General features: G+C 37.2%; 2 protein-coding genes across 4 annotated transcripts; both read right to left on the bottom strand.

The window, feature by feature from the left end:
• Positions 1 to 50: 50 nt before the first annotated feature.
• rnf141 (ring finger protein 141) lies at positions 51 to 7,038 on the bottom strand. Of its 3 annotated transcripts, none has more exons than XM_015338432.2 (6): positions 6,905 to 7,038; positions 5,722 to 5,936; positions 5,059 to 5,167; positions 4,266 to 4,447; positions 3,648 to 3,755; positions 51 to 3,123 (listed from the first exon to the last, which is right to left on the bottom strand). In XM_015338432.2, exons 2-6 carry the CDS (start codon positions 5,916 to 5,918, stop codon positions 2,973 to 2,975), a joined length of 747 nt encoding a protein of 248 aa, XP_015193918.1. In that variant the 5' UTR covers positions 5,919 to 5,936; positions 6,905 to 7,038; the 3' UTR covers positions 51 to 2,972. The 3 variants fall into 3 exon arrangements, with proteins under 3 accessions (XP_015193918.1, XP_015193917.1, XP_006642560.1); XM_015338431.2 differs by having other exon boundaries at positions 5,722 to 5,933; XM_006642497.3 differs by having other exon boundaries at positions 5,722 to 5,895.
• Positions 7,039 to 8,530: 1,492 nt separating this feature from the next.
• Positions 8,531 to 13,223, bottom strand: lyve1b (lymphatic vessel endothelial hyaluronic receptor 1b). The gene is made up of 6 exons (XM_015338430.2): positions 13,006 to 13,223; positions 12,094 to 12,256; positions 10,689 to 10,828; positions 9,848 to 10,096; positions 9,490 to 9,568; positions 8,531 to 9,101 (listed from the first exon to the last, which is right to left on the bottom strand). The coding sequence occupies exons 1-6, from the start codon at positions 13,085 to 13,087 to the stop codon at positions 8,915 to 8,917; spliced, it is 900 nt and encodes a 299-aa protein (XP_015193916.1). The 5' UTR covers positions 13,088 to 13,223; the 3' UTR covers positions 8,531 to 8,914.
• Positions 13,224 to 14,994: the final 1,771 nt, after the last annotated feature.

Here is a 14,994-nt window from a genome sequence, read left to right as displayed (position 1 = left end):
AGAAAAATTCTGTACAGTCAAAATTGTCTATCAGGTAAGACTAAATCCAGTGAATGTTAAGACCTTTTTTATTATTCTACAGTCAGTATGGAACACATTATACAACGCTTTTTCAGTGCTTTATTTTAACATTATACAGCTAAACAGTAGATAATGCACATTTTTTAATTTTGGGGTAGAGGAGTATTTCCACTGGAAACAGGCTGATTCAAATCTCAAACATTTTCCTCCGATATACTGTACTAACACTCTCCGGCTTATCAAAATATGCAACATGAATAACTCGGTGAATGCTCTCAGAATTTCTACATTTGTTTTTGGGAATCAATTTTAATTATATTTTGATATTTTTTATAATTTCCAGTTTTTAAATTGTTTCCATTTTGGAAATATCTCATCTTCCAGACCCCTCTGAGGGTAAACATATTTAAGACCAAAGCAAACGTCTTGGAATAGGTATAACCAGGATAAGGAATACTGTAAATAGATTCTATGACGCAAGAGGAAGGCCTAATTCCACACAACAAACTTCATTGAAATGAAAGACAAACAGTGAAGTGTAATTTTGTGCTACTGTACGTTTTACTCTTCATTTATTTTAAAAAAGTCTTTTTACCTTCTAATAGAAATAGTTTTGCAAAGTATTAAAACTGCAACAAATGAAACTTTCCAATTCTGATTTTGTAATTCCTCTCGGTTTATAATGGAAGTATCATATTAATAATTTTACACACTACTGACCATTCTATAATTTTTAAACATCAAGAAAAATATTAGCTTTAGTGTCATGTATTATCGAGTGTCAAAAAAGGCTTTATAAATACAGTAACTTGTTTAAAAACATGAAAAAAGTGCAGAAAATCACATTTTATCAGTTGCATTCTTCTGGTTACTACAGCATACAATGTGAATCCAAAATTATTTTAAAAAGAACCTAAATTAATTTGTAAAAGAACATAAGTAATTTATTAAGTACAGGGGGTTTCAACTCACAAATCACAAGTATTTAAACTACTACAGTATGTGTTTAAACCCGCAATTGGGTATAATCAAGATTGCCTGTATTACAAATACTTTTGAGATTTCAGATTTGAACACAAAGAATTCTGAAGTGAACACTCAGTCCTACTGAAGCTTTCCCATTGACCACTGATTACAATCAGTGATTAGTTTACCTAAAGAAATGTTCTTTTCTATCTCTGGTGTGAAATGTTTCATTGTATAGGATCATAAATGAAGTTTCCACATAAAACTCTATCAAATCTGCCTCAAGACAGTCCCCACATCAGGATAATCTACTTCAGTCCATACATCAAAAGAAACATTAACTGGTATTGACTTCAGTTTATTGGATTATATCTAAGAAGTAAGACATGGTTCCATCTGTACTTTAAGACATTTGTTTTGTATTGCAAAATGGCAAAATGCTCACTTTCAGAAGTGTTTCTTGTCTTTGGTAAATTACAAAGAAATTATACCACAAGCCTTTTCTACTTTAAAATGCACTGCAAGCCAAAAAATAAACAAAATCCTAACTTTATATCCACAACCTAATAGGATCAATATTGATTGATATTATTCAAACAATAAATGTACATAAATAAAATATATATATTGAGTATATGGCAATATATCTTAATAAAAAGACCATGAACAATTATAAAATTAGTAATATGCACTTTTTCCATTACAGATATTAAGGTTACTGTAATTATCTCAAGGTGCTTCAATTGCATTTATCAATTGTTTTCAGGACTGGATTTTGAAATACATGCAGTAGTTAGGAATTTTCTGAGCTGAACATCTGTAGATAATTTAGGAAAAGTGCCCAGATTGCAACACATTCTTTTGACATGTCATGGAATTAATATGACTGCTACACTGACAGATGATCAAGAGCAACAAGAGAAACATCAAAGCCAGCTTTTTTAAAACAAAGCACAGCATAAGATCACTGGATCATATAAAACCGGTTTACAAGCACTTCTGACTTGATTTTAGATTTTTTTAGTTCTTTGTTATTTTTTAATATTAGGTGTGTTAAAGTTTAACTCTTTTCTCTGACAAATGTTTTGATTGGATCCATCAACACTACAGAATTTCACTTTGTTCTGTGTCAAAAGCTGGTGTAATAGCAGGGCTCATTTTAATATGCAAATTGAGTTTTCTTTAAAGATTCCTTTTAAATGAAAGAAGACTACAGCAGAGTTTATCAATGAAGGTTGACATAATTAATTCCATATACCAAAAACTTTGAATCAAATGTACATTTATCACCACTCATGACTGTTATGATACTTCATCCCTGAGTGTGACTGGAGCAGACTAATGTTGCCTGTAACTCAAGACTGCATCTTAAGTGTTGGAGTAGCCTGCATTTTTAACTTTAAAAGCTCCTTTCTGATTGATGTGAGAAGTTGATGAAAACAAGCCCCTGCATAGGGAGATGTTTTAAGGTTATGAAATGAAACCAGGAAGAAAAGAACTCCATTGCAAGTTCATGTCATACAATACCACAGAAAAAAATGTTAAATAAACCACCTCACCATCAGACATCAGTGTGCTAGAAAATGATATCAAAGTAAAAATGTACTGCAACTTGATTTAATTTCTAGGTTAGCACTAATAGTGACACAGCCAAATGGAATTCCTGTCATTGCTGATGGATTATCCAACCCACATTAATTCTTTAATTCACATTTTGATAGCTTATAAGTATAAATGGAAAAAAAGACTTCCCAATACTAACAGGATGTACGAGAACCCACCAAAGGATAGTCTTAAAACTACACCACACAGTAATTTTTCTGGATGCATCAGTAGAATGCTTTTCAGTGTGCTGGTCAACACTGAAAATCAGAAAGCCAGGTTTTCTTCATCCTTAACCAGCAGCAGGCCATCACATGAAACTAGTTATGAGTCATTTTAATGTTCTCCCTATGCGTTACACTCTGCAGGGTGGCGCGGTGAGGTCAAGGCCTGTGAGGATGGCCTGCCTCATCGGCTAAGTTGAGGATATAGCTTGCTATATCTTCCTCTGTTGGAGCGTCAGACATGACCCAGGACTCGTTGGCTGCAGTCACCTGCAAGCGGCAGATGGGGCAGTTTCGATTGCGATCGCTCCTGTTGAAACAGACATTACCGTTGTTTCTACATGGATTTATTTTATAGTGCTTCTAAAAAACAGTTCTCAACTTATGCCTTCCTTGAGCATAGAAAGACAATATATGCAAGCACCCCTATTATGAATTCATTTGGCTTGTATATCCTTTATATCCTGAGTGTATAAATGGGTACCCAATTGGCATGAAAAAGAATTTCCAGATTTTTACATGCCAATTGGGTAGCCATTTATACACTGCTGGAGCAATCTGGGTACTTAATGGCAGTAAATCTAGTTTTATTTTATTCCACTTTTGGTCATCAACTCATATTTGACCAAACATTTAAAAAATGTAAAAGCATAAAACATTAGATTTCTTTGAAAAAAGCTAAATGTGGGCTTTTTTTCCAACTTACTTTAACCACTCATAACTATATATCGATCTTCCATGCTTTAGAGAAGAATCAAGTCATAGAACGCAACAATTACAAGCGCTGGCTTCAGGGAGAAGCTATTTGTGCTGCCACTCATTAAGAGTACTTACCATTTATCAATGCATTTCTGGCAGAAGCTGTGAGCACATGGCAGTATGAGGTCAGCTTTGCCATCCATACAGATACAACATTCCTCTTCATCAGTCAGCTGCTTCACCCTGGGGTGGTTCAGTTATTCATGTGTTTACAGTTTCTTTAAATAATACTGTTTTAAATAATACTGCAACACCCTAAAACTCTAGAAATCATGCCTTGTTTTATAGCTGTATACCAGGATTAAAATGGATTATATCTACTCCTGAAGACCATATACTAAGTAAAACAAAAAATCTCTAATTCAACAGTTGAATTAACAATTCTCAGGTAGGAAACTCTCTCTTTAGATGTGAAAACAAGAGTAGTGAAATTGCTTCAGTGTATAATTACCACAAAATCCTCTTGGTGAGAGGATTATACTCAGACTAGAGAGACAGTATTCTTAAGAACATAAGAACAGTCTGCAAACAAGCAGGTAAAACTAAACTACCATGTTGCTTGTTTGGTACTTAAGTAGCTAAGAGAATTTACAGTTTTGTGTAGTCATTGCTTAAAGATATACAGAGTGTGGCCCTCAGTAACCTAGCTTGAAAACAGTATCCCTTCAGACCAAAGCGAGATGCAGGAATTACCTGCCCATCCACATGCTGGCCTGGCATGATGTCTCTGAAGACTCTTCTCCAGAGGCTCCTGCACAGCCCCCTTCTGCATCTAGCACCTCAGCTGCCTGGCTGGTGATATCCTTGTACAGCTGAATGAACTGGTACAAGTTCATTATCCTGGTGGCTTCCACAATCCCTGTGACTTTGTTTATCTAAAATAATACAGAATTGAATAAAAAGAAAGGTCTATGGACATGAACAGATATATACAACTGTAATGATTAGCCATTTCTCTTTGCACATCTAAAGGCAATTCACATAGAACATGTGTAAGGCAAAAAAACACTACACCTGAAAAACACCTCCATCCCATTTACTTTTCCAAACACAATTACAAAAGCAAATCTATTAAAATATACATTCCTGATTATACAGTATATAAAATACACTCGAAGGTCCTTCTTGACTTTTGTCCAAGTATAACAATTTTCCTTTGACACCGTTGGGTTTTTTACTGTAGCAAGATGATACATGTTTGTTGCTCAAGGGTACAGCAGCACCTGGGATTGAAAAACGCAATCTTCCATTTACCAGTCCAGAGGGCTTTTGTAACCATTTATCTGCTGTTAACATGCTTTTTTATTTTTTTTATATTTTCTCTTTAACTTCAGTTGTATTTAATGGAGGCGCTATTTAAAATAAAGTGTGACTGATTGATACTGTGCAGCACTCAGAATATTGAATATAACAGGGAATAAAACAAGCACCACTACAGTTTGCATGTCACTATTATTGCTGAAGAAGACTTTTAAAACATTCTCACCTTTGTGCAAACTACTCGCACAGCAACTTTCCAAAATGCAGACGAGTCAGAGCCAGGCTGGACTTCGAATAATAGATGCTTCTGCTGGCCAGCTCCCAGTTTTGTAGTTCTAAAGAATGCAAAACAAATCCCATGATAATTAGAAATGCTGCAAACATTTCCTATAACTGCCCACATAGTTTCCTAACCTTATTGCTTAAAAAATCTTTGCCGCAAGTGTACCGTATTTTAAAATTCAATTTAAATAAATATTCTAAAAAATATGAACATGTAAACTGAACAAAGATTAAACAATATTATATAATTGAACAAAAAACTTTCAATTCAGATATTTTCAAAATAATTTAAAAATGCATAATTTCACTCCAACGGCTTTTTTTTGTAATGCTGCTGGAATTTTTGTTTTATTTTAGAAGTCAGAATCACTGGTCTAAGCAACAGGACATAGTCTTCTCCATCTCTGTGCTCTTAAATGTCTGGTTACCAGATAAAAAGTGTTTGAGTGTTTCCAATGACATTTATTTCATACATTTTGATTTGTTACCAACATTCTACTGTGGCACTCCAATTAAACTGGGGCATGCTTTCAGTCACAACATCACTTCAAAGGCCAGGATAGACTGTTCTTACGGCAGCCCAGGAAATGGAAGAAGTGAGCCTTACACTTCATTGAGTTCTGCCACTCTCCCCAGGAATTCCTCATAGGTAAGAAAGCCACTCTCTCGCACCAGGGCTGCATGCTTCACCACCTTCTCCGGAAGCTTGTTGATGACCATCTGGGTCTGGCTAGAGATCTGTTGACCCATGCTCTTCCGAATCAAGTCCTGACGCCAGATTCTTTGGAGGAAGTTAGGTCTCATTCATTAGCGACATTTCTGCTAAAGAAACACGTTCTCATTAAAGTTAACTTACTCTCACATCAGGAAAGCGGAGTATCTCTCACATTATTTAAGCTCCAAACAAACAACACCTGCTCTGGTACTCTGGCACTGCCAGGAACTGCTGAAACACTGTTAAAGTTACGGTTGAATGAAATTGATGGCATTCGTTCCTCAATATAAGAAACAGTAAAAGTATTAAAAAAACAGCCAATAGCTATTTAAATTGCTGATGCTGATGTTAGTAATGATGTCATTACTATTCAAAAACAAGTTGTATCTACTTTATATTTAGAAATTGCACTTTTTGACATTGGAGACTTTTCAGGACAGTGTTGAACCCATGTAACTAACATCTATGAATTGAAATGACACCCCCGCCATCTCGGTGTCCTTATATAACTACACAAATACCCAACCCTATCCTTCACAAAATTGAAACAGACAAAAACTGCCTATCTGACACACATCTGTTATCAACATTGCGAAGAATACAGATCCATTAGTTATAACGTCTCAATTTCATTACACAATGTTACCTTTCATTTTCCTGTCACAATTTGGATTTCTAAGACAAGCAAATTGAAATGATATTGAAAAGTATCATTAAAGCTGCTTGAAGTCCAAGTCCAAATAGCTTTTTGTCCATGAATACTAAAAAATATTCGTATTTTTTCAAATCAAATTGTAAACAAATAAGCGATAAAGGCCATACCAACCACATCACATACAGCCTTACGCAACTGCGATCAAACTACCAAGACATAGTACACATATAATCAAACACGTAATTCAGACTACTCCGTAAAATCACACTAATCATAGATCGTCTTTGAGTGTATTTTAATTTTATTTGTAAACATATAGGTAGGAAAAATATATACGTGCACAAAAAACGATAATGGAGACTTTCATGTGAAACGTATTATATTGCACATTAACCCAAATTCTGTATAGCTTTTCCTTACCAATCAAACATTTCATTTTAAGCAGTTATTAACACCAGTTGTAATTTTGAGTATTCGAAAGAGAAACAGAATAGTCCACAGAAGTCGCAGCTCACTTCATAGGGTATAGAAAACAGTGTCGCTATCTGATGACGTTAAAGACACGTCACTAGGAAACACCCTTTGATTGCTGAGGTTTATTCCGTGGATATATTTCAGCAGAAAAGTCTGTAGTGGGGATAGGATATTAAATTGGTATTAACTTCCAATGTAATAAAGTTACGAATGCATATGAAAAATTGGTGGATTTAATTTGCCCATGGGAGCACCTGTTGTGTGACAGCGTTTCCATTGTTAATCCCACAATATTGTACCTGCTCTTCGTGTTTGTGCATTGGTACAGAGATTAGGGCGGGAATTATGTGCGATTTGGAGTGGTTACTTTCCATGTAAATATGTTTCGTGGAGGACCACTGATCTAAACAACACAGATTAATGATGTGATTCCGAGGATCTGGACGTGTTTGAACGCCATTAATTTGCCGCAAGGGGGCGCTGCGAAGCCAACTTCAGCTTTTCTGTTGCTGGCTTCAGCTTTTCTTCCTCAGTTTAACAGAGGCTTGTGAACGTTACCGTATTATTTCCCAAATAATTGGTTTATTAAACTCTTCAACTACATTCTGTCATCACATTATTCTAGTATGGGCTATCTGGGCCTCGTATTTTGTATGTCACGGACATTGTGTCACAGAATGGAAAGAATTGAGTGTTGGTGCCTGGTGGTGACTGGATGTTCATTGAATTGATGCACCATTTGCACCCTGGTGCTGATTCAGTTTCATGCCCTATTCTTTTACCTCCTTTGACCACGGCCAGATTTGGACAGCCGGTTCCTGAAGGAGCACTCAAAGCTTCCTCTCCCCAGGGGGAAGAGTCAAGAGCCTTTTGTTTAGAAAGCATAAAAAAGCCCCAGTCAGGTACGGAGACACCTATGGGGAAAAGGGAAGTTTCGTAGGAACCATCGTGGCAGAGTCAGACGCCAGGGTCCAGGAGCAGCGGAGGAAGACTCCAGCACTCCTTACCCTGCTCAACGAATTTGCACAGGCAGCACCCTCGGATGTCCCGTAGCCCTCGTGAGACTGGAGGAGGAATCCCAGACTGTCTTTTCACACTGTCAGAGGGGAGGGGAAACTGTTGTCTGCACATGATGCTGTGTAACCCGTACAGCCGGTTGGAGTGTTTTTGGAGAAAGGCTTTGAGTCCCTTGCTGTCCTCCCTGGAAGGCGCAGGTATGAAACAGTCCCAAGCTGGAGACCTGGCTCACTGACAGTTTTATTACTCTTGTCATTACAGTGGGGCACGCTAGACACAGAGCAGGGAATGGTGGGAAGGCAGAGAGTGCTCATATTCATTGTGATTGTACTGTATGTTAAAGCAAAAGAGATGGAAAGTTTGGAAAATGGAAAACTCTTCCCATTGCCAGACCAAGCAGTCACTTCCAGAGGCAGAACATGGTTTTTCGTTTTACAATAAAAGGTCAGTCATCAAGATTGTGCAAAGCTGAGAATTTTTCCTGCTTTCCTGTTTTGAAAGACTTCTAATTACCTAGCTTATCTTGAAACAATAACTCACTTTGCAAAATTTGCACTAGATGTTTATGTTTTTTTATTTTTTAATTACAAATGTATTCAAAGTAAGCAAAAATAGCCAGTGCCCGTATGTATATTTGATCATTATAAAAGTCCTCAAAGAACCTTTGCACTCTGTTTTGTAGTGTTACATACACCTGAACTGAAATGGAAATGTTTGCTTCAGTTAAAGAAGTTAAAATGGCATAAAATATGCATTCTATTTTAACCCTAGAAATCCACATTAATACAGTTACCTTTAAACATGTTAAATGTCTAAAGACATATATGTACAGTAAATGAAGAAACTAAGTACAATGTAGAAAAGGATATTTCAGGTTGCTGTTTCTAATGTAGTTATGCCTGTTTCTAATGTAGTTATGCCATGAAAAAGTTGTTCTTCTTATTGTGCTTTTGCTTCAGGCTCCACCTCCAAACGTAAGTCTTGGGAATTTTTTCTGCTCTTGTCTAGATCAGTTTCTAGCTGGTTTTCTTGGTGCTGTTCGTCACGGTTGTTTTGTTTCCACACTTCAGTTTCAATATTTTCCTTCGGAGGTTCCTTGTTTGAAAATGGATGCACATTTTTATGCCTTCAAAATGAAAGCAAAAACAACCAGCAATTTAGAATGTGATAAAACAGTATATATCATAAACATAAAATACATAAAGGTCTCATTCAGTTAGTCAGTGCATAGTGTACTGTTTTGGAAGGGGTATTTTAAGCAAGCAGGAAAGAGTGAATACTTTCTAGTCAATCAATACTCTCCTTATTCTGTATTCTATTCTATATTACTAATCAAATTATTACATTTTTACACAGCTTTTTATACATCTACTATTGAACCTCTGTGAATACTAAGGAAAAGGTTTGTTATGTAAACAAATATGTAAATATCTTTTAAAAGGTCTAAAAAAATATTCTTCGGCTGACATATGTATCATTGTAGGAATGTTTAAAAGTGATTCCAACACACTCACCTTCTGCAATACCATACCGCACCAGCAGCAGCTGTGAGAAGGAGTATCCCCGCGATGACAAACAGTGCTAACGGTAACGCTGTGAGGGAGAACACATATGTACAGTCATTCATTTTCCTATTGAATTAAAGTTTAAAAATACTACAGCTTAGAGAAAGTTACTTAGATGCAACCGTATGTATAAAGAAGTATATGATTCTAACAACAGTTAAATAAAATATCATTAATTATACACCAGACGTGTTATAGGAATGGTAAAACAAGCGGGAATATATTGTCCAGGTATTAAACTGATGATTTCTCCTGGCTGACCATAAAACTGTGGTTTCTTAAATAAGTAACATACAGGACCTCAGACCTGTGAATGGTGATTGTACGAGGCCCTGGGAGAGAGGATCTGAAGAGACAGTTGTAGAACGAAGCGTTGAAGACAACGTTGTGGTCAGGAATGGTGACTGTGTCTCTGGTGGAGTAGAAGACCTTGGACCTTTCAAGGACACTGATGTCATCGAGGGCAGCTGGGCAGTCAGGGATCTTGTCTCTCTGGCTGTCAGTCCAGTGGTCACCGAGGTTTGGGTGGTGACACTTGTCACATTTATCAATGGATCTGTGGAACACAATTCTGGTAGTTTTAGATAAGTTCAATTCAATTCAATTCAATTTTATTTTTATAAAGCGCCTTTCACAACAAGGTAGCCCCAAAGTGCCATCGTGACTACATAAGTCATGGAGCTTGTCTGTTATTATGCATTTGCAGCATTATCAAAACAGCCCTCTTTCTATGACATTTCTGTTACTGTTTATTACAGAAGTGTTTTTTTTTTCATGTCTTAGCAGTGTTTTCCATTTGATCCTTTTTTTTTAATTTTAACTTGACCAATAACCTGTACTAATCATTTGTTCAGCACCCTCAGAGGAGACTTTAGGAAGTCAATGCAGGATGTTTTCATTCTTTTCTTTTCCTCTCACATTTGTGCGGCTGTTGACAGAATTCCAATTGACATGTAAGGTCAGCGCTGTCTTTTTTTCCACCATTCGGAGCACATTGTCATTGCATCACATTCTGAAAAAGACTGTGCTCTCAAAACAAAGCTGTTAACATGGTACAATATGCCTCTGTTTGATTTGAGAAGGCTGAGGTAGATGCATCAAACATCCCTTGTGAATATGAAAAGAAAGCAAAAAGATTTGTTTAATACCAGATGAATTGAAGCAGAAGACATCAAATTTGCTTGAATGCTCTGCACGCCACACTACAAGCCCAGTGCTATTTTTACCACACTTGTCAAGGCTCTTGATTCGGGGAATCACTGCTATCTGCTCATCCACCCATCCATACCTGCAAGAAAAGTTACACAAATGTAATTTTTAGTTAAGTTGTTTTCCTCTCACCAAACTAGTTTGAAATGGTGGTTCACAAACCTCTTTTGATTTTTGTCCAGCTTAGTTCACAGGGTAGTTTATTTCAATTTTCTGTTTGGGGTATAAATTTAAATTTGTTTTCAGCTCTTAAAACATTGAATGTGATTTGGAATGGGTATCAACCCTGTACCATTTTCTGGGTTTCAGAACTCCCCAAATCCATGTTGGTTGGCTGAAATGTAATCATATGAACCTCTGCAGAAGAAAAAAATGCTCACAATGGGAGTGTTTGATATATCTCATTTCTACATGTGTCTGTTGATCATACATTAGTCAACTATTAGAAGCTGATTAGTTAGAAATATATAAACAAGATAAGGACTGCTTAATTTTCTGCATGCTGTAGTTGTTGTGAACAACGCACATGAAGTACGGTATTTTTTAAATTCAGGACTGAGTTTAGTAACAAGTAAATTAAAAAAACCTAAGCAAGCAGATCAATGGAAGGCATTCATGAGGCCTGGTGTTTTAGAATGGACAACAAAACACTGCAGACACACCAGTTTCCCATGGCCAGAGCTGGGAACCACTGCAGAAAATAAGTCACAGTTACATCCATGCCCCTAGATGTACTCCATTTCAGTTTTTGTATCATGCCTTGGAAACCCGCAATATTTGGCAAAGCTGAAACACATTTATTTTGGTTGACGTGGAAAACAACGTGAAGGATCAGACAGGAGTACAGGGCAGCCCAGGAAATGATCCAATCCAATTAGCTAGAAAAGCCAACGTACTTGTACAACATACAGCATACTGTACAAGTCCTTCCCAGAAGACAAATGTCTCAAATGGATTCACTTCTTGTCCGAGTTGATCTGCATGACACAGATGGTGCAGGGTTAAGCCTGGTCACATCCTTCGCCCTCTTGTGACCGGGCCCTTATGCCTAATGTGGTGTTGAGCTGGGAGTAGAGAGACCGGGCTCCCTCAGCTCCCAGCAAATCACGTGCACCTTCTCTGCCCCTGCCAGTGAGGGACGTGCCTGTTCTCCAATCAGCACTGAACCTCATCAGCACCCCTGCAGAATTCGCCCTCTCCACAGACCAGGAGTCAACAAGGGCTGGGCCGGACTTCTGCTTGAAGTACAAATTGATTTAAAAAGTGAAAGCTTTTGACACTCATTTTTTTGGCATGGTAGAAAGAAAAATATAAAACCACCAGTAAACAGAATATATCACACACCTGCATGTTTCCAAGCCATTCTGCCGAGCTTTTGAAACCTGAGACTTCGTAGCTATGGTTACTCCTAACGATTCACAAGCACTTCTAGCTTCAGTGACATTAAAAGAATATTGTCCAACTGAGTACAAATAAACTCCTAAAATGCTAGGAGTCATTTGGACACCTGCAAAATACAAAAGACAAGCAAATTAGAAAACTAAGTGAATCTTCTGCAAATAACAATTTAAGCCAATTTGTATTTACTGTGTCATATCTTCATTAGACATTGCTTGATTGAACATAAATATAAATATAAATTATATAAATAGAGAACTGGAGGTGCAGTTATCAAAATGTTATCAAATGTTGGAGTTCAAGGTCAAAATTAATGTTCAGATCCTCAGTCAAATTAGGCTGTTACCTAACTAGACACCATGTGTATACCTTAAAACCCCTTTATCCAGAGACAGGGCTGCCACATGTTCATGGAATGCCTTTTCTAAAAAGTGGCACTAATTATTATAGGCATTGTATAATGACTTGACTTGCAACAATATTGATTAAAACATCGAAACACACTTTACTCATAACAGACGTAACCTAAAGCTTTGCCCACTAAATCATTTTTTTTATTTTCAACAGTCTTGTAATGATTAAGATATTATGTATCCACTTCACTGATCAAAGTAAATTTATGGTGAAGTGAATGTACTCTGGAAAAACATAAATACTATGTACAGAAGAAGGCAGGTTTCTGAGATCCTGACAGAATTGATCATTTTATGCAAAAACAAATATATTGTATATTGGTGCTGTAATTCATCTATGATAACGTACTGGAACTGTTCAAAAGGAAAAATAGCAATGAAAAAGCCAGCCGCAAATATGAAATGGAAAACTGACAGCAACAAAACAGTTAAAGAGTTGTCTTACCATCCTTTGTAATGGGATTCTGAGGCAGGGCTGACATGGCCAAAGTCAAAGAGAGACATGAGATCAGACAAAGCTTCGCCATGGCTCTTCACCATGAAGAGTGCACTGCTTAGGATGCACCGTGCTCAGCAATAGGATACATTGTGAAGCCCCGAGGTGGCATGACTGGGTCACAGCCCTCTCCAGGATGGGCTATGCAGGGGGCTCTGTGCTGCACAAATGAGGACCCATATCACACATGACGACAAGGACGTTGGATTAGGAAACAGGAAGCAGGAAACAGGAAGAACACGTGAAATACTGTTCAGACACTGATAAAAGTGAGCATGGACACATAGAAAAGGTTGCCCATAGAATCACCATGCCCAGACTGTCTGGCAGTTAATATTTTCCGAATCAAGTCGAATGGTCCATTCCTTCATGACACCGAGTGCATGGATAACATAAACTCAGCTGCACATAGCTGAGTAAATAGGAAAGATGAGGAAATAAAAAAGAAAATAATGGTTTATCCTGCAAGGTGGAAACAGCAGCCTGCTCTCCATCCTCCACTGCATAAGGAATAATGGAATCTAATCAATATGGATTCATCTCCTCAGATGCCTGCAGGACCATTCTCTGGAAATATGTCTGATTCACTTGTCTGATTCGTCTGTCATTATTACAAAGATCATATTCAAAGGTATCAACAGATTTCAGACTACATTTTAATTTTTTTTTCAAATGGAGACTGTTCAATAGGCCGAGGGTTGACCCACACTCGTCCTGGAGAGCAACAGTCCACCAAGTCTCCTTGGTCACCATTAAATCATCACATTGTGAACGTGTGAAACGTGTGAAGTCTGATCCCTTTAGTCAGCCAGTTGGTTCAATTAAATCAGAGATGTCTAGCTGTGGTCCTTGTGTATCTTTCATTTCAAATGATTTCTAATCTGCTTAATTGAATCAATCTCCCATGTAAGGGGTTAAAACATAATTATTTACAATTTCTTTATAAGTATGACCCATAAACCTGTAGGAACTGTACAGACATCAAAAGAAAGATACTATGGCAGTTTGGGTTTAGGTTGAAGCAGGATAATCAAGTTATATTTCTTTCCTTACATTTGGATGGTACTTCATCCCAAAAGATAACAACGTGCCTCATAGGAGGACCCCACGTCACCCTCCAATGAAGAACCCACCCGAATGACACATGGCACTGGGTCTCTGTTTAACATCTTATCAGAAATCAGCACATCTTACAGCACAGTGTCTCCTGTCACCTTACTGTGCATTTCAGTGAACCTTCTGGTGCAGAGGGACACAGTGTGGTGGGGAGTACAGTAATATGAGAGATAAGCAATATATAAAAAGAAGAAGACACTAGGCCTGATAAATGATGTTTAAGGAACAGAAATAGTTGTCAGTCTGTAGATGAGATGTGAATGGTTAACGAATGAATTGTGTGGAGGAATGAGATGTAATGTCATGCAGAATGCAGAGAACCGGGATCTAAAGAAACTGATTAAAAACGTTTTTTGAAAAAAGAAAATTAAAAGCTCTTGTTATTTTGAATATTTTTCATGTGAAACAGTTTACATGTACAGCAACTGCTCTATATATCTATTCATTGTCTAACCTCTTTATTCAGTACAGGGCTGCAGGAGAGCTGGAGCCTATCTCAGAAAGCAACAAGCGAGAGGCAGGATACATCCTGGATGGGAAGCCTGCCCATTGCAGGGCTCACACAGACCCAACTGCACTCTATTTAAAAAAAAAAACTAAAAAAGTGAAAAAAGAACTGGACACGGAGAAAATGTAATAAATGCAGGGGAGAAAAAAAACACCTAATTCTAAAGCGGTAAAAAAAAAACATTATGAAGAAAAAACGATTATAAATCATTACAATTTTAAAGAATTGACTATTCTGCCCCAATTACTTTTTAGATCTTACTTAGTCAATTGACTCCTTCTACAATTGCAAAAAAAATGTACACAAAGGTTTCT

The sequence above is a fragment of the Lepisosteus oculatus genome, chromosome 21 (assembly GCF_040954835.1).
Source record: "Lepisosteus oculatus isolate fLepOcu1 chromosome 21, fLepOcu1.hap2, whole genome shotgun sequence".
In the NCBI taxonomy this organism is placed as follows: domain Eukaryota; kingdom Metazoa; phylum Chordata; class Actinopteri; order Semionotiformes; family Lepisosteidae; genus Lepisosteus; species Lepisosteus oculatus.
This window is presented reverse-complemented; position numbering and strand designations above follow the sequence as displayed.